The 25732-nt window shown below is 35.0% G+C and overlaps 1 protein-coding gene across 10 annotated transcripts in view; it reads right to left on the reverse strand.

The window, feature by feature from the left end:
* Positions 1-252: 252 nt before the first annotated feature.
* POSTN (periostin) overlaps positions 253-25732 on the reverse strand; it is a 30794-nt gene continuing 5314 nt past the window's right edge. Inside the window, exons 3-24 of one of the 10 annotated variants that reach the window (XM_066176048.1) lie at positions 25248-25312; positions 23845-24002; positions 23055-23219; positions 22083-22229; positions 21054-21195; positions 20234-20446; positions 19939-20073; positions 18373-18521; positions 17760-17896; positions 16872-17002; positions 15167-15297; positions 14897-14999; positions 14459-14526; positions 13855-13900; positions 11557-11604; positions 9084-9179; positions 8405-8494; positions 6776-6853; positions 6295-6375; positions 4099-4185; positions 2021-2062; positions 253-1499 (exon numbers count right to left, since the gene is read on the reverse strand). In XM_066176048.1, the coding sequence (XP_066032145.1) occupies positions 1459-1499; positions 2021-2062; positions 4099-4185; positions 6295-6375; positions 6776-6853; positions 8405-8494; positions 9084-9179; positions 11557-11604; positions 13855-13900; positions 14459-14526; positions 14897-14999; positions 15167-15297; positions 16872-17002; positions 17760-17896; positions 18373-18521; positions 19939-20073; positions 20234-20446; positions 21054-21195; positions 22083-22229; positions 23055-23219; positions 23845-24002; positions 25248-25312 (2353 nt within the window). In that variant the 3' untranslated portion in view covers positions 253-1458. Of the gene's footprint in view, positions 1500-2020; positions 2063-3512; positions 4186-6294; positions 6376-6775; positions 6854-8404; positions 8495-9083; positions 9180-11556; positions 11605-13854; positions 13901-14458; positions 14527-14896; positions 15000-15166; positions 15298-16871; positions 17003-17759; positions 17897-18372; positions 18522-19938; positions 20074-20233; positions 20447-21053; positions 21196-22082; positions 22230-23054; positions 23220-23844; positions 24003-25247; positions 25313-25732 lie in introns of those variants that run through there. The other 9 variants (XM_066176049.1, XM_066176040.1, XM_066176042.1 and 6 more) reach the window with 9 other exon arrangements.

Below are 25732 nucleotides of genomic sequence, written 5' to 3' on the forward strand. Positions count from 1 at the left end.
CCATTCTCAGATAGCTGTACTGTTCGAGGAGCAGTGTTTAGGGTTTGTCACTGTGGAATTGGGGAAGGTTTTTAATTGTTTAAGGACAGTGCAGTTTAAGTCCATTAGCATGTGCTAAGTAAGAAAGGGAAGCAACAGTTTGCTTCTGTGAAAGCATATTTTGCAGTTACAAGTTAGATTAAAAATCTTTAAAATATTTAGAATTTTCTTTGCTATTAAAAATATTTAAAAATGAAAGGAAGCACAGTTCAGCCAAATTCTTTATTGAGTATTTGTTTCAAAACAGAAGTAGAAAAGCATGTTAGACAATGCCTCTGATACTTTGGTCTGCAAAATTAAGGAACATTGAACAGGTTTTTTCTACTCCATGAATAATTGTCTCTCACCTTTTGTTGATAAAGGCAAACAACTTCTATGAGTACAAAATTAGAGTTACAAAATTGACAAAATTTACAGAAAACTCCACATTAGTACCAGACATTAGCGAAGCATGTTTTGATAAAAAAGCTTTCAGACCTGGCCTCATTTTGTAAGACCTTTTTCCATGCTGAGTTAACTGTTTGCATGCATTTTATTTATCACTTTTACAAACCGCTTTAATAATCAAAAGACACATTTAGGCAAAAATGGGAAAACACTTAAGAATCTCAGTATATGTATTGTTATAGGATTCCTTTAATGGGAATGTGATTTCTTATAAATAAAGAAGTCAACATGATCTCTAATACATTGCAAGAAGCTCATAATATTTGCTTTTTTTCTTTTTTCAAGAGCTTCCATTACCCAAGTTACTAAAAGGTAGTTGGATATGCAAGGTAGAACAAAAAAAACATGATACATTTAATATAAGGCATGTTTGCTTAGAAAAGGTAACATTACTGGTATTACGAATTTAAACACATGATGAATTTTGACTTATAAAAAGCATAAAATACTACTGAACCAAAAGTGCTATGTTAACATCTCATATTTCCTTAGATTACTATAAAAGTCACCTGAGGTGATTTTTTTTCTAGAAATTATCTAATTTCACTTATATTTCTTATTTAGTGGAAATAATAATAATAAAAAAATACACTCTGTATTGTTCCCTGCTCATTTTTAATCCAATCCTGCAAACACTTACTAACCAGCAGAAGAAGGAATCCTGGTTCTACAGAAGTTTTTGGCCTTCCAGGATCCCACCCTGCATAGTGCTTACTATCAAGAGCAGTAAAAGCACCTACAATGGACTACTCCGAGTGAGCACTGTGCTGGCAATGAGTATCTGCAGCTTCACATCTCTTTTTGGATTCATGGTTCAGTTTACATTATGTCATCAAAACAACGTCATTTTCTAATGTTCGCATTAAAAAAAAAAAGAAAAAAAAAACCCCAAACCCAAAAAACGCCAAACAGTTTGTCTCAAAGACCATGTTGTTAAGTTGTAATTCTGTGAATTCTGTCTTTTGCAAGCTTTTAGGAGTGGTCTAGTCTTGTTCTCCTTCTTGCGGCTCCTCCTGCAAGATATGGAAAATAAAATTTATTATTATCTATAACTATAGATAGCATAGTAACACTGTATACTGTATTTACTTGTGAAACAGACATGTGAAAAGGAAAGATGAAGCCCGGTGCTGAACAATTCTCTCTCGTGCTGGGAGCTGTGAAATTAAACTGACCTTTCAGCTTCTTCATTAATCAAAATAATATAGATTCTGAGAGTTATAAATCCTGTGATGGAGAATCCCAGAGTGCCATTTTCCCATTGTTAAGACTCCAAAGTCAAACTTCACTTTGATGGCTTTATTCTCATCTGAAACACTCTTTCAGTAAAGCACATAATTTAGGTTGTTTACAGATATCAGAAAAAAATAATTAGCAATTCCAGATTTTGTTAGGTTTTTTTAAATACAAATATAATATTTTATTTTGAAATCTGTATTTTTAAAAGCTTTTTTTCCCCTCTCCTAACTCTTAAGATAACTGAGAATAATATTTGATATGTGTTATAATGTTTAAATGTATGGCTTTTTTTTACCTTGTGCCCTCCTTGTTGGTTGTGCTTTTCGTACAGGTGTATCTAGAAAACAGAAATGTTGTAGTCAGAAGTTATTTGCTCAAACCTTTGAATTAAAACTCATTAGAAATACTGGAAACTCATTGCTGACTTTTGAAGTTTGTTCTTTAATTTTTATCTAAATTAAGAATTTTGTTCCAGAACCATGTTGGCTTGATCACCTGAAATATGAATTCTTATAATACAATTCCCACATTTCTCTCATGTGCAGTCATCCCTTGAATCTTAGTAATATTTAAAAAGTATTTTTGCATTTTAAACATATGAATGAATCCATTATCCGCAGTGATCTTCTACAGATGGTTACATGATGTAGGCAGGTGTCAGGGCATTTTCTCCATGCTCTTCATTCATCAAACACCATGTGACACTGTCAGTGGAGAACAAGCTTAGGTTAAGGCACAGGACTTGGGCTCAACTTTCAGCAGTGGATGTCCAGGTCTGTTGCATTGGCATTACTCCAGGAATTTTTCAAAAGCGAAATGCTTGAAACCATCACAAGATGTTGGCCACGTTCCCAGGTGTGCTTGGGGCTTGATTTGTAACTGCATTGTGAGCCCACAGTATGATTCCACATTTAGGGTTCAGCTAATTTTCTCAGGCTTCTGCTTTAAAAGGTGGAGCAGAGCAAGGGCTATTGGATAGGTACCACCCCCATTAGATATATCCTTTTTATTTCACTTATTCAGGGAAACTATAGATGTGTTTTCCTTTTTTTCATCAAAACTTGAGACTCTCTTTTAACCAGATGACCCCTCATTGGGAGGAAAAACATGACACAAGAAGAAGAAATAGTTCTTCCGTTACCGTCACAGAAATGTTACGGCAGTAATATTTCCTTCTTTACAACCACAAAGTACTTGCGTTTTCATTTAAAAAGTTGCAGCCAGTTCTCCTTTCATCCTGATGTACAGGGTATATCAATGCATAGCCCTAAGATACAGGCTTGACCTCATTCCAGCTGAGACTAAACATTGGGTATCTGCACCACCATGGAAGAAAATTCCAAGCCCTGCACTGCCCTGACAAGGACAGAATGTGGTCCAGCCGAAGTATGCTTTCCAATACCTAGTTGCTGTCCATAGAATTTTGCTTTCAGATAAGCCTCATGTTTGAAGATCACACCCATCTGTCATTTTCAGGCAATAGGAGACTCCCCAGCATGCCTTGTACTACTCAGCACTGAAGCTGTACAAACAGGGTGTATAAACCTTCACTGTTTGGCACAGACTTCAAAATTAAATAGGCAGAAACAAGTTTATTTAACTTCATTCTCCAAAAGCCATAATATTTTTTCCTATGTATTTAGTTCAAAGGATGACAGAATAACCTATTCTGCATTATTAAAATTAGAATTAGAATTAGAAAAACACATAAATACAAAAGAAACCCTAAGCAAATTATATCTTAATTTTAATGAGGATTATTAAACAATGGTTGTTAAACTTGAAGAACAAATTGCTGGTATAAAGTGAATTATATTTGGCTCCTTTTGGACCTTTATTCCACTCTGGTTTTTCAAATCAAGAGCTTCCTTCATTTAAAAACAGGACAAAGGTAGAGAAATTCCAAGACCCTGTGAGATATTTACACAACCTCACAGGTTATATTCCCTGCACCCCATCCACTCCTTCACAACATTGAGAAACTGGCAGCAACAGATCACGTTTACACTGACAAGATATAACTTAAAAGCAACTCACGTGGTCCTGTTCTGTATGTGCTGCTTAAAGAAAAGTCAATTCTTTATGGTGCGTGTTCCTTCAAATGTTTTATCTCAGCTTTGTGGTAAGGCATTTCCTCTTGTCTACTATGCTTGCCAAATCTTTTAGTTACTTTTAGCCGTAAAATAAGCCTCAACATTTTTCTTTGAAACATCAGTGAAAGAATTCTTTTCCCAAACAATTATAAAACTCTTCTTGCTAAAATGCTGGCTTCAGACCTAATAATTTTTATGAATAGATACTGTAAAACCTCACCTGGAATGATCACTTTGGACAAAGCAGGTCTTAGTGATACTGAATTTTTGACAAACTAACCTTCCAGATGAACTTTCTTGATTTCTCTCTCGATAATCTGTGGCTCTCCCTCAATTACTTTAGTAACCTTGGTGTACTCAGTTCCAGCTATGATAAGCATCAAAAACAAATGAGTTAAATCTGGCACAGCATTTTTCCATATGCAAGGAGCCCTCAGTGGAAACAATGTCATTTTTGGGTGTAGGTGTTGCAGGCTATCATGCTATTCATGCCATAAAGCATGTTATCTCTAGGGATGAGTCATTCATTGCAATATTGGTTCAAAGTTTTGCTTCAGCAAATACTGATAATTTTTTAAGCGGTTCTGGAGACTTTATGAGCAAAATTAAAACATATGAAATCATTCCTTTATTTAGAAAGTAATAATAAATTTGTTTGTGACTGTATTCAAATTTAAATGATTAGGAAATTTACAGTAAAAAATAATTTTATGTAGACAAGAGGGCCATAAAGCATTATCACCATTATCACCAATAACCCTAAAGCCGCATGTATATCTGCTTTTATTGGCTACATGTAGAGTAAGGTATTATCAGGGCAGCCAAGGGTAGCTGACTGGATAAATCATGGAAAAGATAGAGAAAAATCAAATTAAAGCAAAAGAAAAATCTGCCTACTTGGTCCATTCTGTAAAGCGGGATGCTGATACAAACTAACATATAATAGCAAGGAAAATAGCAAGAATTCAAGAGATGATATTGTCTACTTCAAATTTCCTGGAGAGAAACCATCTCTTTTCCATACACCTATATGCTCTAAGATGTATCTCTATAGATTACACCTATTTAATTTTATACCTCTCTATCTGAAGGTGATTACAAGTACAGTTATAATTGTTAGATTATGGCATCAGACCTATCGGTTTTGAACAGTTCTACAGATAAAGTTTCATCCTGCTCCTTGTTGACTGGTTTAAACCAGTAGAACATAGTGCAGTATACAGAGGAATTTTCTTGCTGCAACTGATTAATTTCCAGCTTTTCTTTTAAACAGTCAATCCAGAATTAGGCACCTCCAGAGAGCAAGTCTTTTCATATAGCTGGGATACGTAGGATAAAATGAAAATCCCTCTGGAAGTTTCTGTTTCTGTCCAATATGAATTTAGGTCTGTAAAACTAAGATTCAGATGTTAGAAACAGAACAAAGAATTATGGTCAGCAGGAGCCATAGCCTCACCTTGGCTTTTCTCTAAGACTAGGTCTGTTGTCAACTAGCATATTTAAGTTTGGTGGTCAGGTGTCCAGCTGTTCAGCCATCAGGGAAATTTTTACTTGACTGAAGTTTAAGTCACATCCACACAGTAGCGCTTTTGCAAAACGTTGAGATTTCGTTCAGTGAACTAAATGTGGCTGTAAGTTACTTTACTGGTATACAACTTTGTAACTTACTGAAAAGTGAATATAAAATTAAATTGATTCATTAAACTTATGTCAAGAGAAGCATCCATCCATATTTTTGATCTTCTGACTCAGGTTTAAACTAACATTTACAAAAACTGTATCGCTTAAATTCTTTTCTTATTCCCCATTGCTATTATAGATAGTTTTTCTAATCTACATTAAGCAGAGAACATTCCAAATTCATAGATAAAGATTAATTTCATAAGCAAAAGTTCTTTTACTAGTTTTCTACAGCTACTGGTTATATACTGCCAAAACTGTTAGAATTAAGAGAGCAAGAAGGAAAGAAAACCATTCTTTGGAATGCTGTATTTGGGGAGAATTAAAATTAATGTCTGGATATCCATCACCTGTAAGCATTTAAAGAAGATATTACACATGCCTTTAAGTATTAACTTGAGGGCAATGAACATTCATTTCTGAAGAACCGATAAGTAAGATGAATTTGGCCTGTTACAATATGTTCCATTTCATAAGTATTTTTCACAGATTTGAATTTGCTTAAAAAAATAAATCTTCATTGCTCCCCTGAGTTTTAATTAGGTAACCTTTTAAAGACTGAAAAAACCCAAATAATTTTTTTCTGTGATCAACGGCATTAAGAAATTCATTACTCAAATTTTGTGCTTACTTCCATTTCACAGATATCTGGCGCTAGAATACAGTGTTCTACTTTTTCCATTAAAATTCCACTTCTACTACATCAGTCTTTAAAATGTTAAATTCAACATATATAAGAGGGGTTTCAGTTATCATAACCTGTTGCAAAAATGTTAGTTATAGTACACTGAATTACCTCCCTGCAGAAGTCTTTTGATTTCTTCATCTTCCAGTAAATGACCATCACCTTCAATAAATTTGGTCACTTTGGTAACCTCTGATAGGATACAGGTAATGGCAAAAAAAAATTGATTTACAGAAAACATTTGGCAATCCCACAAGAAGATATATAATCCTGTCATAGCATTGTTCTGAATTTAAAAATTCATGTTATGTTATCAAATTCCACATAAACACTGGAAACACCATATTTTATGACAAACATAGCATGCTATATCTTAGATTCAGGCAGGCTCAGCTCTAGAGCTGACAGAAGTATGAAGATCAAGGACTCAAACCAGAATGTTCCATTTGGAGGGCTCTGAAGTTTAATCTCTGGGTGAGATTTTGCTGTATGAACACAATTTTTTAATACATGGAATATCCTTTCAGTAATTACTTGAGTTTTATAGAGAGATACATGTATTAAAGAAATTAAATAAAACAAACATACAAACCTTCTTCAAGGATTTTCTTTAACTTCTCTTCATTGTCTGAACCCCCTGCAGTAATTCGGGTATATTTTATTTCAGGACCTGGATAAAAAATGTAAGATAGTGGCTTTTATCAGATATAACAGATTTGTCCTTTAAATTTTTTTTCCTATTTAATACATACGGTGATTCCATGGTTAACATGCTGTAATCTGTTTATAACTTTATATTTTACCATTTCCAAAATTAATCTGAAAGAGCATTAAAAGCAGTAGTTAGAACTAGTCATGAAAGTAATTAGGCAAATTTATCATGATTAATTACCTGCTTATATTCTTAGATTAAGGCACAATTTTAAATACTGTTGTATTGGTTCATTGATCACGTATTTCTGAAGTCCATGATTAGTCTGAATTGACTGTTGCAAACAGACATTTTTTGCTTTTATTATTGCTATGAATCATTTGAAGACTTAACATTTGAGATTCCTTATCAGTTTCTACAGGTTGAAAATAAGGAGATACAGGTCTGAAAAGCTGGCATTTTACATTTTATTTACCACTTCATGTGGGATATTAGTGAAATTTGAATCTGAGAATTGAGAAAATTATATTTTATTTGTCTCCCCTAAAATTTTTTGCCAGAAAACAGTCCCAGGTTTATTCAGAAACCACTAATGCCTTTCATTCAGTTATTTTCATTGTAGTAAAAAGTTGTATGATAATAAGTAAGCATAATTTTTTATTTCTGTCTTTCTCAAATGACTTCAGTTGAATTTCAATATTTTCTGAATAAACTGAATATTAGGACTTATAGCTAAGTCAATATGTTGCTATAACAGTGTCTTTTCCTTACAAGCTCTCTAGCAGAGGCAATTTTAATGGCAGCATTCGAACAGATATTTAAGCAAGGTGATCGAAAAGTGTCAATAGAGAACTTCATATATTAAACACTATGCTTAAATATGCCTCACTCCACTTATTAATTTCTAGGATGCTTAAAGAAATGGCTCTGTAATAGGTCAAATAGAATATAAATTGGCCAAGGAATTTGGGAACTTTTGTGTGAGAAAATCAAGGGATGCAGATACATATTGATTTTATCTTGCATTAGCTGTATCCAAGTGTCTAACTTGTGGATGTCAGATCAAGTCCCCACCTTACAGAGAAATAGAGATCTTTCTCTGGAATGCCTGTGAGGAGAGCCTGGGATGACATGCAAAAGTAAGCATCTACACATTAATCATCTACGTTCGGTAAAATGAAACCTTCCTGGAGATATATACTCTAGAAGTACAGAAAAGAAGGGGTTTCCTTCTAAAGCAAGACAGAGTACAAAAATGCAGTGAAAGCAGTCTCATTGTGAAATGGTAGCAAAAAGATTGCAAAAGTAGACACTTAGCAAATATATGAAAATAAAAACTAGAAAAAGAAGACAATTTATCACAGTTTTGCATGCTGCTAAAATATTGTTACTATTTATGTATATGTGTGTGTAGGACACATGGCCAGCCTTACAGATACAGAGGAAAGTATTCAGGAAAATTCATCTGTCAAGGAAATGCAGTTTAGACACTAGGACAGAACTTAAGATATGTTATTTTTGTATGCAAAGATGGACTGTACTAAGAATGAATATCTCAGCTTAATTTACCTTGAATAATTCTTTCTTCTGTCACTTTTTTCTCTGTCACTTCCACAGGTCGTCCATCAATGATTTTGGTGTATGTCTTAATAATTGGTTCTACAAGGATATTTAAATTCAAGGCATTAATCAAATGATGAACTTTCAAGTGTACGTTTTGAGATGTGGAAACTGACTGAAGCACAGAAGGAAACACCATCAAATATTTTATGAAAAATAAAAATGTTCAGAGACCAGGAAATAAATCCACGCAAAATTTAAGGCGATTGCATGATTTTTCCTTTAAAACCATCCTGGATGTGAACATCTCAATGCCCTTAGAAAAGAAAAGGGAAGGTTTACCTCTCTTTCTGACAAAACTGCCTTTTCACAGAATCACATACTACATATTTGATTGCAGGACAGCAATGAGCAAATAATTCTTGACTGAGATTTATGCTATGTCAGCATGCAGAGAATTTCTAAACTGTCTTGATTGCAGCTATGGAACACAACGAGGGGGAAAAAAAACCCAATTTTTTTGAAATGCAGGAAAATTAAAAAGCATGCAATGTAATAAAATTACAGCACTTCAGAAAGATCTTGTTAAAAACAGAACAGCTGTCTAACATGAATCACCTAGATAAAGGGAAAACTGATGGGGAATATTGAATGCTAATACAAATTGAGTTGCTGAAAGCATACCAACCTCCATGAATCACTTTAGTTATTGTCTCCCCTTCTCTGACTATTTTGAACTCAGGTTCCCCTTCAATTAATTTAGTGAGATGTGTGATAGATGGGTCTGTGACATAGGAAAAAGAAAACAGCATGTTACAAATAGTCTTAAAATACTTCTAGCATTCCATGGAGGTGAGATGAAGCTTGCATTTTCTCCCCCTACTCTAGATAAACCAGATGATTATAACAGAGGGATGTTTAGTATCTGAGAGGTTATTTGTGGAAACACTGTACAGTCTTGTGTTTCCTCATACAAGATCTTAAATTTAGATCCCATCATACACTTACTCTTTATGATTTATTTATTTAGTGAATATGATATTTTTAATATTTTTTGACAAGTCTCAGGCAATAAATCAGATCTACAGCAAAGGAAAGGAAGTATTTTTCTATATATATTGGTAAGAAGGCTACTCTGCATCTTTGCAGATGTCTTATAGCTATTGCTCCACTAGTGATCAGCATGCAATCTACATAGTGAGAGCTTTTGGTTTTTTTAATTATTTTTATTATTTGTTGCCTTCGAGGTTCTCTATTTGTTGTTTTGGAGTTTCTTTTATTTTTTTATATGAGGTTTTTTACATAGTTTTTTCTCTTTTTTTTTTTTTTTTTTCCCCTTTGTATGTAAGACTTGTCCAGCGGTTACACAGCTTAAAAAAAAAACAAACCTAAAAGCAAACTTCCAAGATCAGCTGAAATGGTTGTAAGGATATTTATCAGCATTACTGGCTATCATTATCATGGGTGAGGTCATCTTGATTTTGCTGATCCAAATGTATCTCTGTCAGGCATGCTAAAGCAGGAGATACTGGATAAATTAGGAACATACCATCAATGAGCAGTAATAATATGGTTCTACTCTAATGAGTAGATCTGTTATCTGTTAAGACTTGGGTTTCGGTCAGATTTAACTCTTTACATCTGTTTAATCTTTTAGATCCCGTACATGCCCAGGTACAAAAATGGAAGGACAACACAAGCAGAAAACATTGAGACAGGAAAAGGCACACATCCCCCTCTAAACTGGTGGGAAGAGATGTGATTTTTTTAGTGGAAATTGCCCTTGCATCATTATCAAGTAGAACTTCCTGACAAAAATTGACATTGAACTTTGCCAGATTTTATCTACAGACTGTTGTGGATTTAGGTAGTTCTGATGGCATCTGCCACTCACTACTGTTACTGAGAAAGCTCAGAAGTGACAGAATTGGGTTTATTTGGTCAATACCTGAATCAATTATCAGCAGAAGGACTGCACTGACCAGATATCATTCCCTGGAGTGTGTCCCAAAGCAGAAATACTGTACTGGAAATGGAAAGGACTTCAATACTCACTGACTTCTTTTTGCTCTATTTGGTGAATAAAATTTAGTTCTATATTTGACTATACAAGTGTTCTGACATATAATTTTTTCTTTAAAAGAAAATTTTATTTAAGTTAATTTTCAACTTCTAAACATCCTGTAAATCACCTAAACTATGTACTCTGGGTATTACAGAGCAGAAGAGGAACTTTCAGAGGGTGATTCACCCTCACCATAGGAAGATTTCTAAAATAGCTTGAATGACCATATGAAATAATCTATCCATTTCTATTGCACTGCGGATCTGATTTAAGAGAGACTAGGCAGCAAACATCAGCACACATGTTAAATGGCCTCTAATCCTAAATGGGATGAAGCACAGACAAGCTCTGAAAAAGTAAGCGTTTGTCACCCCTTCTGGAAGGAAGTCCTCTCAGAAACACTGATTAAGCAATCTGGATAAGATTCTTTACATGACATTTCTAACTGCCTTTCTCAGTTGAGATAAAAAAAAATCCCTTTCAGCATTTTTATTTCAATGGAAAGCTGGATCTCATCAGCCTTACTTAAGTTATAAATCACAAGTGATTTTAGCAGTCCCATCCCCACATTTTTTTCTCTTCAGTCCCACCACTAATCTTTAAGTCATGCTTCTGTATGGAGAAATAAAGAAAGCCAAAGATTGGGTAGATATTATTTTCAGGCATCCAACAGATATTGGTAGTTAGAACTGATTGAAAATTATAGAAAAAATGAACCCTTTTTTCTTCAAAGTATAAGAAAACACATTTACTTTAAAATATCTGTTTTAATTTTTAAAAAAGAAAATGTCTTAAGTGAAAAACAAAGGTGATAAAATAAGTGGTTTGAAAAAATATTATTTCAGATATTTTAAAATACACATTGGAAAAGGAGAAAACTCGTTTGGGGAGAAAAACCATGGGGAATCTTTTCATACAAAATACTTCAGTCAGTTCTAATTGCAATATTTGTATCTTTGCTTTTCCAGCAAAGTGCTTAGCATCCTGGAATTGCTAGGTATAAAATGCATCCTGTTGAAGAAATATATTTAATATATATATTCTGAATATGTATATGAACATATGCAGAAAAATATATACCACAGGCCTCATTTACCTTCCTTTGTGATGATAGGCTGGACGTTGCTTTCAATTATGTTAATTTCTGAAAATACAGAAAATGGAATATGCAGTGCATTCCATTCTTACAGTTTCTTTGAGGCAGCTATCAATTATGTTTGGTCGGCTAATAAGGATGTGGATAAAATCATAGATATTAATGGGTGGAAGAGCAACTCAAAAGGATCTAGAGTAAGAATCTTGGTTCTGGTTACGGAATGGTGATCTACTTGGGTCACCTGCAGACAGAGTCTACTGGATCTAGAGTAATAATCTTGGTTCTGGTTATGGAATGGTGATCCACTCGGGTCACCTGCAGACAGAATCTACTGATATGGTATTTGCCTTTGAGCCTTATGAAACCCATGGGTCATGGTACCCATGATGATGTATGGTACACAATAGAGAGGGCTTGTACAATTACCCACACAAAGTTTTGCACAATTCCCTGACACACCTTATGCCTGAGTATTGCCCTTTTCATTAGGGAGCTGATCAGGCACACACAGGAAACTTTCTGGCATTCAGAACTATAGATAGAATATCACAGAAAATACACTCTTGGGAGATCAAGTTGTCCCTCTACACCCAGGACAGACTCAAGCATTGACTGAACACCTCTGATAGACATTTTACTGATACCCATCCACTGGAGAAGACCACAGTGATAGAGGCTCCAGCCTTCCTAGTCTTTCATTCAACTAATGCTACAGCTTTCTAGATGTCCACATTGACCTGTCTAGCTTAATCTTGACAGGCATTGCTTCCTGGGCTACTCTCACTGGCCGTGGGAGGTAGAATCATAGAATATCTCAAATTGGAAGAGATGCATAAAGATCATCAAGTTCAACTTCCTTCTTAGAGGACTACCTAAGACTAAGCCATATGACCAAAGGTGTTGTCCAGAAGCTCCTTGAACTCTGTCAGGCTTGGTGCTGTGACCACTTTCCTGAGGAGCAGTGCCCAGCCACGCTCTGCGTGAAGAACCTTTTTCTAATGTCCTGTCTGAAGTTTTCCCAAAGCAGCTTCATTCCATTTCCTTATGTCCCATCACTGGTCATCATAAAGCACACCTGCACACCCTCCACTGCCCTTCTTGGGAAAGCATGGGTTGCAATGGGGTCACTGCTCAGCAGTGAGGTCACCCCTCAGCCTTCTCTTATCTAAAATGAACAAGCGAAGTGACCTCAATAGCTCCTCATAAGTCTTGACCTCAAGACCTTTCACCATCTTGGTCACCCTCCTCTGGACACTGGGACCAAAACTGCCCCAGCACTCAAGGTGAGGCCACCGCAGTGCAGGGACAATCCCCTCCCTTGCCCAGCTGGCAATGGTGTGCCTGATGCACCCCAGGACCCAACCCCCAGGTTTGCTGTTTTGTCTGTTGGGGCTCTGTTGACTCGTATTCAACTTGTCATCAAGGTGAATTACTCAGTTTTTTGTTCCAATGTTTTTTTAACTTCAGTATGTCCATTCCCAATTTTCAAAAGTCTGATGTGATGGTTTCACTTTCTACTGTGAAATATGGGTTGAACTCCATCAAAATTTAATCATTTGTTTAAATTTATACTGCCTCACAAGGTTACAGCAGGATCTTTGTCTTCTAACAGCTTGTTTCAACACATACTCTATATTCAGAAACTAAATGCAAACCCTGAGAAAGGCTGCAAGAGAACTAAAAGGGTTTCGTTTTTTTTTTTTGTTTGTTTGTTTGGGGGTTTTTTGTTGTTTTTTTGTTTGTTTTTTTTGTTTTGTTTTGTTTTTTTGTTTTTACAATTACTCCCTGAAGAGAAAATATTCTGAACAACTGTCTCTCATTAAAGCCTCATATTTGCACATATGGGAAACAGGGACAAAAGGGACACTGTCCCTCTGGAAATATTTATGAAAAAGAAAGTATCTCAGCACACAGTCAATGCTGCATCTTGGAGAGTAAGTACAGTACAATGCTACATCTTAGAGAGAGATACAACTCTGTTATGCAGCAAGCACTGAACCTTGGCTAAAAGCTGAAAAACAATCTTTTCCATATGTATCTTGTCTACCCCAAGAGTTTGAACAGCTTACTTCAGGGTTACTTTCCAGTCACACATCTGGAAACAGAAAAATACAGTAGCACAGCAGCCAGAAACATTCTACTTTGAGTCTTTCTCTTCCTTTTCTTCATTGGCACATCTTACTTTCCCAGAAATTGCTTTCTTCTTTATTGAAAAAGAGATGTACAGTTCCAAATTGGAATTGGCACCACTTAAAAAGCAATATCCAACCCATCTGGAAGTATTTAAAATGAACTTACTGTAAAATGTCAGTGGAATTTCTTTGAAGGTACTGTCACGAACAAACTATAAAAACAGAAAAGCAATTTATTTAACATTTTTAAAAAGTAGCACTTGCCTTATAGTTTCCTTGTGAGTGTGGGTAGGATTCACTGCTTCATTGACCTAAAAGTTAGGTGATGCTATTTGTCTAGGTTCTCTCATTCATTGTTGAGGAAGAATGTAATCTCAAGAGGATAGCTGAGCTAGATAAGGATGCCCACTTTTCTTCACAGGTTATTGATACTGCTGGCTTTAATGGCATAAGAATTAAGTCACTCAGTGTTTTTTCCAAATAAGTGATTTGTTTTCCAAGAGTGATAAAATGAAGTAAAGAGCAGATTTGGGCCAAATCACACTGAAGTTATCCAAATGGAAATATTCTACAATTATTTGGGAATGAAAAACATAAATTATAACTGTTGAGTTCAAGATATCATTCATGACTATATTTGGGTAACTGGGAGGTACTGAATGTATTGTCTGCTGAAGAAAGAAAGGACCAGAGAATCACTTTTGACTTATAATTTTCTCAGTTTCACAGATCCTGCCAGATAGACAGAGGGATAATTACTGAAAGAATACCTTAATTTGAATATATTTAATCAACTTTTTCAGTATTGTGAGCAGCTGATCATTTCCAACAGGCAGTTCTGGCAAAAGAAAGAGGCATGTAAGAGGAAATATACAACTGTGTGCATTTTACTTTCATTTAAAGTGGTCAGGAGATGCAATCATTCTCAGACACTCAGAGAAGAGTGTACTCAATATATTATTCCACATCAGCAGAAAAGGTAGTCTTTGGCTAGTCTTGTCTTTTATATACTTTAGTAAAATTTCAAAATCTTGCCAATGTTTCAAGCAAGCTTCTTCCACAAAATGAGCATTGAGGTAAATTTTCTGTTTCAAATTCCACATAGGATTTGTATCTTTAAATTAATTAGCTGTTTTAAGTTAATACAGTTACATAGCATGTAAACAGATTTAAAAGATTGGGTACAAATTTAATGAAATGATACTCACCTGCTGGATACAGGAGTTTGTCAATGACATGAATGACACCATTTGTTGCCATCAGATCAGATTCTCTTGATTTCAGTTCATTAACCAGAAGAGTATCATTGACCTGGAAAAGGATCAGAAGAGAACCCAAATTATCAGGGACATTAGAAAACAACCCCAAACCCTATTATAACATTTGGAGAAATGCATTCCATTCTATTATGTGGACAGATGTGAAATATCAAATCTCTGTTACAAGGTTGTAGCAGTGAGATATTTTCTATACTTAACTGTTTTCAAGTAGAGTTTGCCTCCTTGGATGGTTTTAAGAATATTTGTCACACCAGGCTCAAAGCCACTTCCAATGAAAACTCCTTGTGTCAAGTGGTAAAGAAGAATATTCCTGAGAGCATTTTTGTCTCCTGAGTAAAAATAAAATGAAAAAAAAAATCGGAATAAAAATTAAGTTATAGGGGATAGTTCTTTGTGGGAGTTCCAGGGATTCACATACACTTGAACTAGAATGAAACATAATATGTATGAAAATACCGTGAAAACATACGATTTGAATTTGCTAAAATGATGACAATTGGAAAAAAGCCCAACTATATGACAAAAAAGGTACTCAAAACATAATCACAAAATCCTATGAAAAAGCTTCTAGAAAAGAACATAAAAGCTGTCAATGGAGCAATTAGAAGTGCTGGGTTTGTCTGTTCTTACAGAGGGCACAAGCAGCTTGGAGAAGTTGGGAAAGGGGGAAACCACTCTCTTTTAAGGATGATTTCCATATTTCAAAATTGACATTCCTATGTGGGGCAAAAAGAAAAACAAATGCAATATTTTCAAGACTGTCTTTAAAAAGAAATGTATCCTCTAGCCCAAGTTAATATCCTGATAGGACTCTCTGAGTCTGTGGAGGTTGAGTCATAGGATAGGCTGCAGAAAACCCATAACATCCCCAGGAGACAGAGTACCAAGCAGAGAAGCTTTAAAACATATCTGTCTGCCATTGCATGGAATATTGACCATTCTAAGTTTAATACTAGAATTACATGCTGATATTAGTTGTTATTAGGAGTCCCAGCCTTGATGAAACTGCAATGGGAATCTTGTCTGGTCATACTCTTTCCCTGATGTTTCTTTCAGTGAACATTTTCGTTTTTATCCCTGTGTTTTGCCCTGAACACTGATACTACTACTTACTTCACTGCTGAAATCCAATTAAAGAATCTTTTTTTCCCTACTAAAATTAGTGCTGATATTTTGTGACTGGACCATTCATAGATAGCATTAAGTTACATAAAAAAGCCTAAGCGTGGCCACTCCAAAGATTTTGCACAAACTCTCAGATTACTGTTGTAACTATGCCACCATACTTACTGGTTAAAATAATCATTGGTTTGTATTTTTCTTACAGATAAACAAAGTATTTCTTTATATATTTTTAGAAGTTATATACATTAAGGTTTAGTATTTAGGGAGAAAGCAACATAATAATTTAAAAGAAAACCAAGACGGAGCTCTAGAAAGTAACCTGGCACAAAACAAAACAAAACAAAACAAATTGCTGTAAAAATTATGAGGGCCAAGGAAAGCATTAAGTAACTGAGCCACAATGATAGAAAAAAATGGTGCATAAAGCCCCTTTAAAAGCAGAAGGACAAATAAAATTGTCTTTTTAACTACGGAGTTAGTCCAATATGGCATTGGGCAACTACAAGTTCTGAATTGAAGACAAAAATAACAGGAGGAAGCAACACTACAGAATAAGATATTGAGGAGTGAAAGTTAAATTTAAAAATCAGGTTGGAGTTTTTTTCCAAAAAGACATTTTCTCTCTGCCCAAGAAGGAAATAATTTAGGGGATTCCTATAACCTCCTCTATGCAAAAGATACACTGCTTTGGCAGACAGCTTTTGTGTGAGATGTGCATTGGTCTCCTTTCCAATCAATTTTACTTCACTTTTAATTCAAGGTTTTTCATGTTACTTACTTATCAGTATGTCCTTGTCATCATCAGTCAAACCTTTAAAGGCATCATTAGTTGGGACAAACAGAGTCCACTGTCCAGGCCGTGACAGAACATCATCCAAATCTGCAGCTTTCACCAGACTGAGGAAAACGCTGTTTACAACAAAGAGACAAACCACAAATCCATTTTGTTGAAATGTGGTGACTATGAGTGGGTCCAGGTACTTAATTCACCCATTTTTATTTCTGAGTGTGTTTCAGTTTTCAAACACTTTCACTGTTTCCCAGAAATAAATATATTGAAAGAGGAAAATGAGGGGAAAAAAAAAAAGGAAAATACAGTTTTAAAAGCAGCAGACAGAGGAAAAACTATTTGAAAAAAATATGTTGGCAGCCTGGGTCAGAGCAGGATTCATCAAATAAAAACCCCTACAGATCAGACAGATAAAAGGAGGATGCAAAGAATAGTTCTTGCTCTAGGAGTATTGAGATATTTGCTGGAAAAGGACAGAAATAAGTACTGGAAAGGTATACAATCATACCGTACCTCTATGGAATTGTACTGCTCATTAACTAAAACTACAGAGTCCATTGTGTTTATAGCTCTGGATGTATCATTCAATTCTTTCTGTCCTCTTACTCCTCTTATTCTAGTGTCTTACAACCTTTTGTGTCATAAAAAACCAGTGTGGAAGCCTTTTCAGCATACAGCTGGAGAACACTTTTTCTTACCCCACATTTCTTTCCTTTTATGTCATTTGTGTAGGTAATAAACCCTTCTCTGCCATCCCTGCTCTCAAAACCCCAACAACTCACATGCTCACAAGCTAAAACTTTTCCTCAGACCAACTGTGCTGTACATAAAGTTACCCCCTGCAAGAAAATCTCAGTTGTCAATATTGCTACTCACCTAAAACGCTTATCATTCCTCAGCATTTCATGCAATGTCTTTTCTGCCGGATTGATGATCTGTCTGAAGATGTGAATAAAACCATTTCTTCCTTCTTTGCTTCCTCTGACCATGCATGAATTTTCAATACACACAGCCTTATTGAAAGAGAAACAAGTGTAGCTGTTAACACAATGTAAAAAAACCAACCATATGTATTTCCTGTAGTCAAATTGTGTGTTCTTGATAGGAAATTTTGCATTGCTTGAGAAAGCAGAAATAGTAAAATCTAGGAAAAAAGAGCATGGTGCAAATATTTTAAAACTTGATTTTTTTTGTGTGTGTTTTTCCCTTGAGAATGTTCCTAATTAGTTCTAAAACCAAGCTTTACAAATTTTTAGTCAACTGAGCACACAATTTGAAATTCTGTTGCATTTACCCAAAGAGATCTCCATGCAAACAAAGCTTGGATTGAGAAACATCAGATTTTCCTTTTCTGCTATCTTAAAAGTTTAAGGATTTTTTTCTAGATAGTCATAATGGTAAATGATGGGGAATTCATTCAGCATTGCCTTTCATTGACTCTCTATTTTCATAGTTGGATGAATATATTTAGAAAGACTTATTCACTTACTGTGCGATACACAAAGACTCTAAGAAGTTTTCCTCCAATTGTTTCCAGCTCTTGTCCATTGTACAGTTCATTGAGGCCAACTTTCACTTTTATAATGTGATTCTGCAGGATTGTTTTAAGAAGACGTTGATCCAGCCTTAAAGTGTCATCTACAAAGCCATTTAGATATTAATGTATAGTAATTTGTATAGTGAATTTTTATTCAAATAAAGTTAAAAGGCTCTGGAAATACTGAATCTTTCTTTGAAATGCCTGAGTTAGAGCATGGGCAGGTCTGTGTATACAGAAGGCAAATTGTTTTGACCATTCCTCAAATGCAGCCAAGAACTTTTGACACGATTTGCCATGATTAATTACTGTAACTAATATATCTGACGATTGATATGTGGGCCTGCTCCATCTTCTGAATTACTGCTATAGTTTGTATTAGAACTAGTCCTTTCTACCTGTGAACCTAAAATCTATCCAAATTTGCTTCTGTGGTAGTGAGACAACACTCTGCCTCTGAGAAAAGGCAAGATGGCCATGAGGTCACCTCCACAAATATACAAATGCAGTACATTTATATCAGTTTCTCTCTGCTTTAGTGTACTGAGAAATACTAGCTTTCTTATATTTCCTGGATTTAACTGGGATAGAGTCAATTTTTGTCCTAGCAGGTCCTACAGTGCTGATTTTTGGGTTTAGTATAACGTTGGTAACACACTGATGTTCTGAGCAGTGCTCACTGTAAGCCAAGGACACCTCAGTGTCCCATGCTCTGCCAGTGGGCGGGTGCATTGAGAGGCCGAGAGGGACAATGGCCAGGAGAGGTGACGCAGACTGGCCAAAGGGATAATCCATACCTTAGAATGTCATGCCCAGTATATAAACTGGGGAAAACTGGCTGGGAGGTGCCAGCCACTGGTTGGGCATAGGTTGGTTGGTAGTAGGTAATTGTTTAATGTGTCACCTATTTCTCTTCGGTTTTAATTATTTTTTATTTTTTAATTAATTAATTTTTATTGCTATTAGTAATATTAGTATTGTTAACATTATTATTTTACTTTGTTACACTTAGCAAATTGCTCTTATTTAAACCTATGAGGATTTTTTACCTTTTTCTTTTCTTTTTTTTCCTGATTCTCCTCCCCATCCCAGAGTGGGGGAAAGAGGGGAGTGATTAAGTGGATGTGTGGTACCTAGCTGTTGGCTAGAATTAAACCACTGCATACGTTTTTTGAGAATAAATAAGTTTTGAATCTAATGGAAGTAATGTAAATATTAAGGAAATTTGTTCGTCATTAATATCTTCCCATTCCTACAATCTTCCTGTGCATATTTTGCATCTTATTTTAGTGCTACTATTTCCAATAGCAAATGTTATAACTGAAAACAAGCTGTGCAGTCTGGTGGTTAGGCTTGTTTTGTCCTTCTACAAGGTATGTAATTTGAAAGAATGAAGTCATTCTATATGTCTATGGTGTTCTTGTGGTGAGACTTAGAACAAATACTGGGGGTTATTTGGAAAACTGTCAGGGTAGCATACATTCTTGTTTAATTTGGTAATCTTTTAGGACTACTAACCTGAGAAAGCACCATTCAGAGGTGCTAGGAGAGTGTATTGGCCTTCTGGCCTTAGAGAAGATGCCAGACCTAGCTGTGCCACCAAGTCCGTAAATGTAGTCTGCTGAGCACCCCCAAGCTCAATGACTTGTTTGGCTGCAAATAAAAAATTAAGAAAAGGTATTTTAACACACAACATCTTCCTATTCCTGATCTGGATTCTCCATGCTTATCCAGAACTATATATCTGAGGTAATCTGGGTAAGGTTATTGAAAATATCTTCAGTGCAACAAGTTTTTCATACACATCACTGACCAGAGTCAGGAATTAGGACTTGATCAATGAGGTGGATAACACCATTGCTTGTCACAATATCTTTGCGTTTCACCATTTTCACTCCATTCACAGTCAGGCTTTCACCATCACAACCAACTTCAACAGTGTGTCCTTCCAAAGTTTCATAGACAGCTCCACCTGTGATGGCTTCTGAGCACTGGAGAGTATTTAGTATATGGAACTTCACAAGAGCTGCAGAGAAAAGAGGAGGAATTTAACAGATGTGTTAGGACACATATTCATATACGTATAATTCACACATAGGTATGGAATAAATTATTCGAGCCACACTATTTTTAACTAAGGTCACTCACAGATTCTTTATTTAAATTTAATGATACTGTAGGCCTCTAAATAACATTTATGGTCAAAACTATTTGGTATCCCTTATATTATTAAAACGACATTGGTTATGATACAATCTGCTGGTGACTGCATGATATGCTCCACACGGACCTATGAGTAAAAAACACCATAGGCTATGCAAAGGTATGAGAGAATTTCATAATCAGATAGCCCTGAATTTCTAGGGACAGGAATGTCTATCAGACCTATGCAGCTGAACTATTAGAAAGTCAATGTGCCTATATTTTCACAGTGCCCTTTAAACTGTTTTGGAGACTAAGTTTTCAGTGACTTTCTATCCTTAGGCAAGTGGAAAAAGCTAGAGACTGAAGAAATAACTCTTCCTACACACATGAAAGTAGAGGTGCTTAATTCCAGACCTATAAGGATAATGTATTTTCTGCTTCCTGATCCACTCATAAAAATTCCTCCTTTGCAAAAAAAGTTCAAATACCTTCAGAAGCCACCTTGTCACTCATGATTCTTTCTATAACTCCCCTTGGAAGTCTCTCAAAAGCTTCATTAGTAGGAGCAAAGAGTGTGTAATGACCAGGTCTTCCAAGAATGTCCATGACACCTGATGTAATGGCAGGAGCCTAAAACATAATTTTTTTCTTTTAATGCTGATTATTTAAATATTACCAAAGGACATTATCTGTCTAGTTTCACCTCATGGCCAGCAATACTTTAACGCTAGACTGAGATCATTGTGTTTTAAAAATATAGATCATGAATGTTAAAGAAAGATGAAAAAATTAGTTGACAGGGGAATTGGTTTTTTTAACTGAAAACTAGAAAGTATTGGTTTTTATATGAATTTTTTTTGAAGAGGTTAAATGTTGTTGTTGCCTGTAACTATCATGAATTGGATTTGAGTGATTCAGAGATCTTCTCCACCTTTATGCCTCTGCATTGAAAATGCCTTTTTGCATTTATTAAGGAGATGGAAGATGGAAAAGAACAGTAGTTATTTGGAAACCAATGGCATATTTTTTAAAATAGGCATAATAAAATCCCATTATATTGTGCAGACAAATTTTTCAGGAGATGGAAAAATTAGAAACTTGGACAATTTCTAATCATACTTCCTCTTTGCAAGAAAAATCATTCTTATCTGCATCTGCTGGTGCTCTGAAACTTCGTATGAGTCAGGTTCGGAAATTTATTTGGCGTCTTTACCATTTTTTTCATCCATTTTGAAATTATTGTTATTTATCTAACACTGGACACTGTAACTTCATGCTCACATTTCATTTTCTCAGTGCTTAAAGAGAAGACACTTTTATGTGCAGGGACACATTCTGTCCTATTGATGTTGCCTTATTTGCATAGGTAGATTTGCAATATTACCTGGAGCTCTTAATTTATTTCTCTCTCTTACTGAGCTAACTCTTCTTACTTCCAGATATCATAAACAAATAGAAAAGGAATAAAAAACTCTCCTTAAACAAACAGAGAAGAGTGTTTATTTTTCTCCACTTACTCTAAATGATGAAAGATCATCCTCAACTTCAATGAAATCTTGAATGGTGTTTCCAACGGAAGTCAGGACACGATCAACCACATGGACAACACCATTGGTAGCAATCTGGTTGCCATGTATGATCCTGGCACAGTTAACAGTAACAACCTATATTTGAAGAATCAGGTAGTAGAAGATAAAATATTAATTTGATCACAAGCTTGGAACCTGACTCTCTCAGAGACTGGCAATGTAAGTACTGTACATTGTGTATCCACTCTTGTTATTTCAGTTGTTTTTTTCAAAGTTTGAAGTAAAGCCTTGTAAAATTTGAAAGTCTGACTAAACTTCTAGAAAGATAGCAGCAGATTTAATCCAGGTTACATTGATTTAATATTAATTTTTAATTTCTTTCTGCAATTATTCTGATTTGGTTTTTTCTTATCTGGCTAATATGGTGATTGTATTGTTTTTTAGTGATGCAGTCTGTAGACAAACAAACATTTTGATCCATTTAAGACAACAAAGATGAGTGACTTAACTGGCAGGTTTCTAGCATTTATAAAATTTTCTTTTTTTGACCCAAAAAATGGATGTATGTTTCCTACAACTTTCAATGCTCCTACCATGCACTCAAATTCAAATAAAAGATCCGATTTAATGTTATTTAGCAAAACTATGAAATTAATAGTAGATTTTGCAGTTAAATTTATTATGATTATGTATTTTGACCACAAAACGCTTTGTCTTTTATTAAGAAAGTGCATTTTCATTTGAACTTTGATTTCTAAACAGCACAATGTTTACTCATTCTTTCTTAGTCTTCACAGGAACTAAATATTCTTCAAGAGAATATTTGTTTTTGTCAGTGGCTACTGACTTGGTAGATGGTAAACCTTTGATAATATATTTTCTTAGTTGCATAAGGAAATAAAGGAAATAAAGGCTACAACTAAATACATATCTTAGGAGGGAAAAAGACAATAGACTTACCCCATTAGGATAATGGTTAATAAGCAATTTCTGGTCATTATACATAGACACCAGGGTCATGCCATTCTTAAGATCTTTTGTCAACATTCGTTTGTTTAACATGTGGTGGTGGAGAGCATTATACAATTCAATATTTACATTGTCAACCAAATTCCTGTGAATTTCCTGAAGAAAAAAAGGAATTTCATTAGTTAGAAGCTTCAAAACTTTTTTCCACTCAGAAACATGTAACTATTTTTTTACCTTTGTATATGTTTTCAACATATTCAGCACCTGTTAGGGAAGACAACTTTGATGCCTATAAATCTGGCTCTACTTAAATGATATATAAGTTTGATTTGCACACAAATGGAAGATGAGGTTTCATCACAGACAAATTATTGGAGGAGCTTTAATTTAATATTTATTGAATAATTAAAAAATTTAAAAGAAGGACACCTGAATTACTGACAATGTACAGCCATACACCATGCAGCTGCTGGAATTTCCAGGAGTTTTCCCGAAACTATGTCAATAAAATTAATAATATTAACATGTGCAAGCAAGTGTTTAAATAAGCAATTACAGTTGCTCAGTACTCCTGAAAGTAAACGCAGCCTCTTTAACTCCAAAAACATATGTTAAACACATAGATTATTTCATTATTACTTGTATTATGTCCTTCTATGTCTAAAATCTTGACATTTTTTCCAATTTAATTTATCCCACACTAGCTGCTTCAGCTAAAATGTTTAACTCATGCACACGCACACAGACACACAGACACACAGACACATACACACACACTTACTGAGTCTAATTGGTCCCAGGCTTCATTGCTTGGTGCAAAGAAAGTGAATGATCCTCGTCCCTCAATCTCTTCTCTCAGCTTTGATATGTCAGAGTACTGCTGTGTGGAGGTAGCTCCCACAATACCAAGGGTACCATATACGTGATCAATAGGAGCAACTAAAATAAACATGAGGCAGGAATACTGTAAACTCTTCAGTCCCCCAGTTTTTCACAATCAAATTTTCTTTGTGTCTTTTGGATGCATAATAGTTCTGAAACTTTTAAAATCAGTATTAAACAACATGTTTAGTTTAAAAATTCCATTGTCAATATGCTCAAAAATCATCTAAGCACATCTGCTTGCTATTGCTTTTTGTGTTTTTCTTAATGAAAAATTAAATCAAACAATAGCAAATATTATAAAGTTTCCTGTAGAAGAGCTGTTGTATTTTGTATCAACCCAACAGAAGATGGGAGGCTATCCATTTATAATCACAAAAAAATGGAGTGGGTCTCATTCGGTCACAATGGAGCAGAATTTTTTTTGTGAAGCCTGTTACTCTTCTTCCAGTGTCTGGTTTATGCATATGCTGACCCATCCAGAGAGTAAGAATGGCCATAGTTTCACAGTTAAAACATGGCTACAGGAGAACAGCATTCATCTCTCCTAATTTTAAGCATCTAGGAGTGATACATTTGCATGCAATCTAATGGTTCTTGGCTCTTTTTATGGTTATGGAGAAGAACAAGTGATTCTAGTGTGTGACTGATCTCACCCTAATGTCGGCATCTGAAGGGAGATTAAATTATCTAAACAAACTTAACTCTGCATTATTGAACATAAAAGGATTATTCCAGACATAGGGATCAAAAACTGTGAAATATATTCCTTCTCATACTACTCTTTCCTATTGCAATTAGTTTTATTTTTACAAAGCAGAACAGCATAAATAAGAGAGATGAAGAATTTCTGTCTTCATTTGCACTCTTTGAATAAGGCAATAAGAATCTTTAGGTAATTCAAATTCAAGTTTTTTCAAAAAAAAAGGAAAATACAAAATTTAGATATGCTTCATCTTGTGTCCTGGATTTCTGGCCACACTGGTTTGCTTTAGACTCGTCTTGGATTTGATGGGAATACAAATTAAAGTTCTTCTTTGGCAGCTTTGGAAACTGAAGACACCTTCATTTCTCACCAATCCAGAATCTGAAGGAGCTGGGAAATTCAACCTAAACTCTGTGATCAAATTCAGTGCTAGCTGATTTTTAACTGTGTTTGCTGTGTGCAAATGAAGCTGTGCATTCTTAGGCAGCACTTCTTAGAAGGAGGCAATCATTTCCCAAGATGATCACCTTTGAAACTCTACTGTAATTGTAATTCTTACCATATGCCAATTTATCCATCAGAAAATAAGCTCATACCTGCAGGACATCCTCTCGTACCATCCATCTTCATATAGCCAGGACAGCACTCATATAAGACAGTTCTGTGGGATATAGACAAAACCACAATTAAATAATATACAGGAGAAATAAGCTCATTTTAGCTAAGTTTAATTTAATTTTTATTATCAAATTTTATTGCTAGCACATATTCTCCAGATATTCAGCCTTTTTTTTGTCATTCAGCCTTTTTTGTATTGATTACAAATTGGTCATGTTTTACTAAATGAAAAGTTTTTGAATTTAAAGAATGACTGCCATCATTAAATTTAAGCATTGGGAGGGAACATGGGTGAGTTTATGGTACTCATATAGAGTTACTAAAAGATGGTGTGACTAGAACAGCAGCTGAAGAACATTAATTTATCTATTGTGTGTTGAAGAGATTGAAATTGAACAAAGAGAAAAAATAGATAAGGACATTAAAATTATATCCTGGCTGAAGGGTTGTAAAGGAAAATGAC

Source organism: Chamaea fasciata, unplaced genomic scaffold, assembly GCF_029207755.1.
Source record: "Chamaea fasciata isolate MVZ Bird 193981 ecotype frontalis unplaced genomic scaffold, bChaFas1.0.hap1 SCAF_2, whole genome shotgun sequence".
Classification (NCBI taxonomy): domain Eukaryota; kingdom Metazoa; phylum Chordata; class Aves; order Passeriformes; family Sylviidae; genus Chamaea; species Chamaea fasciata.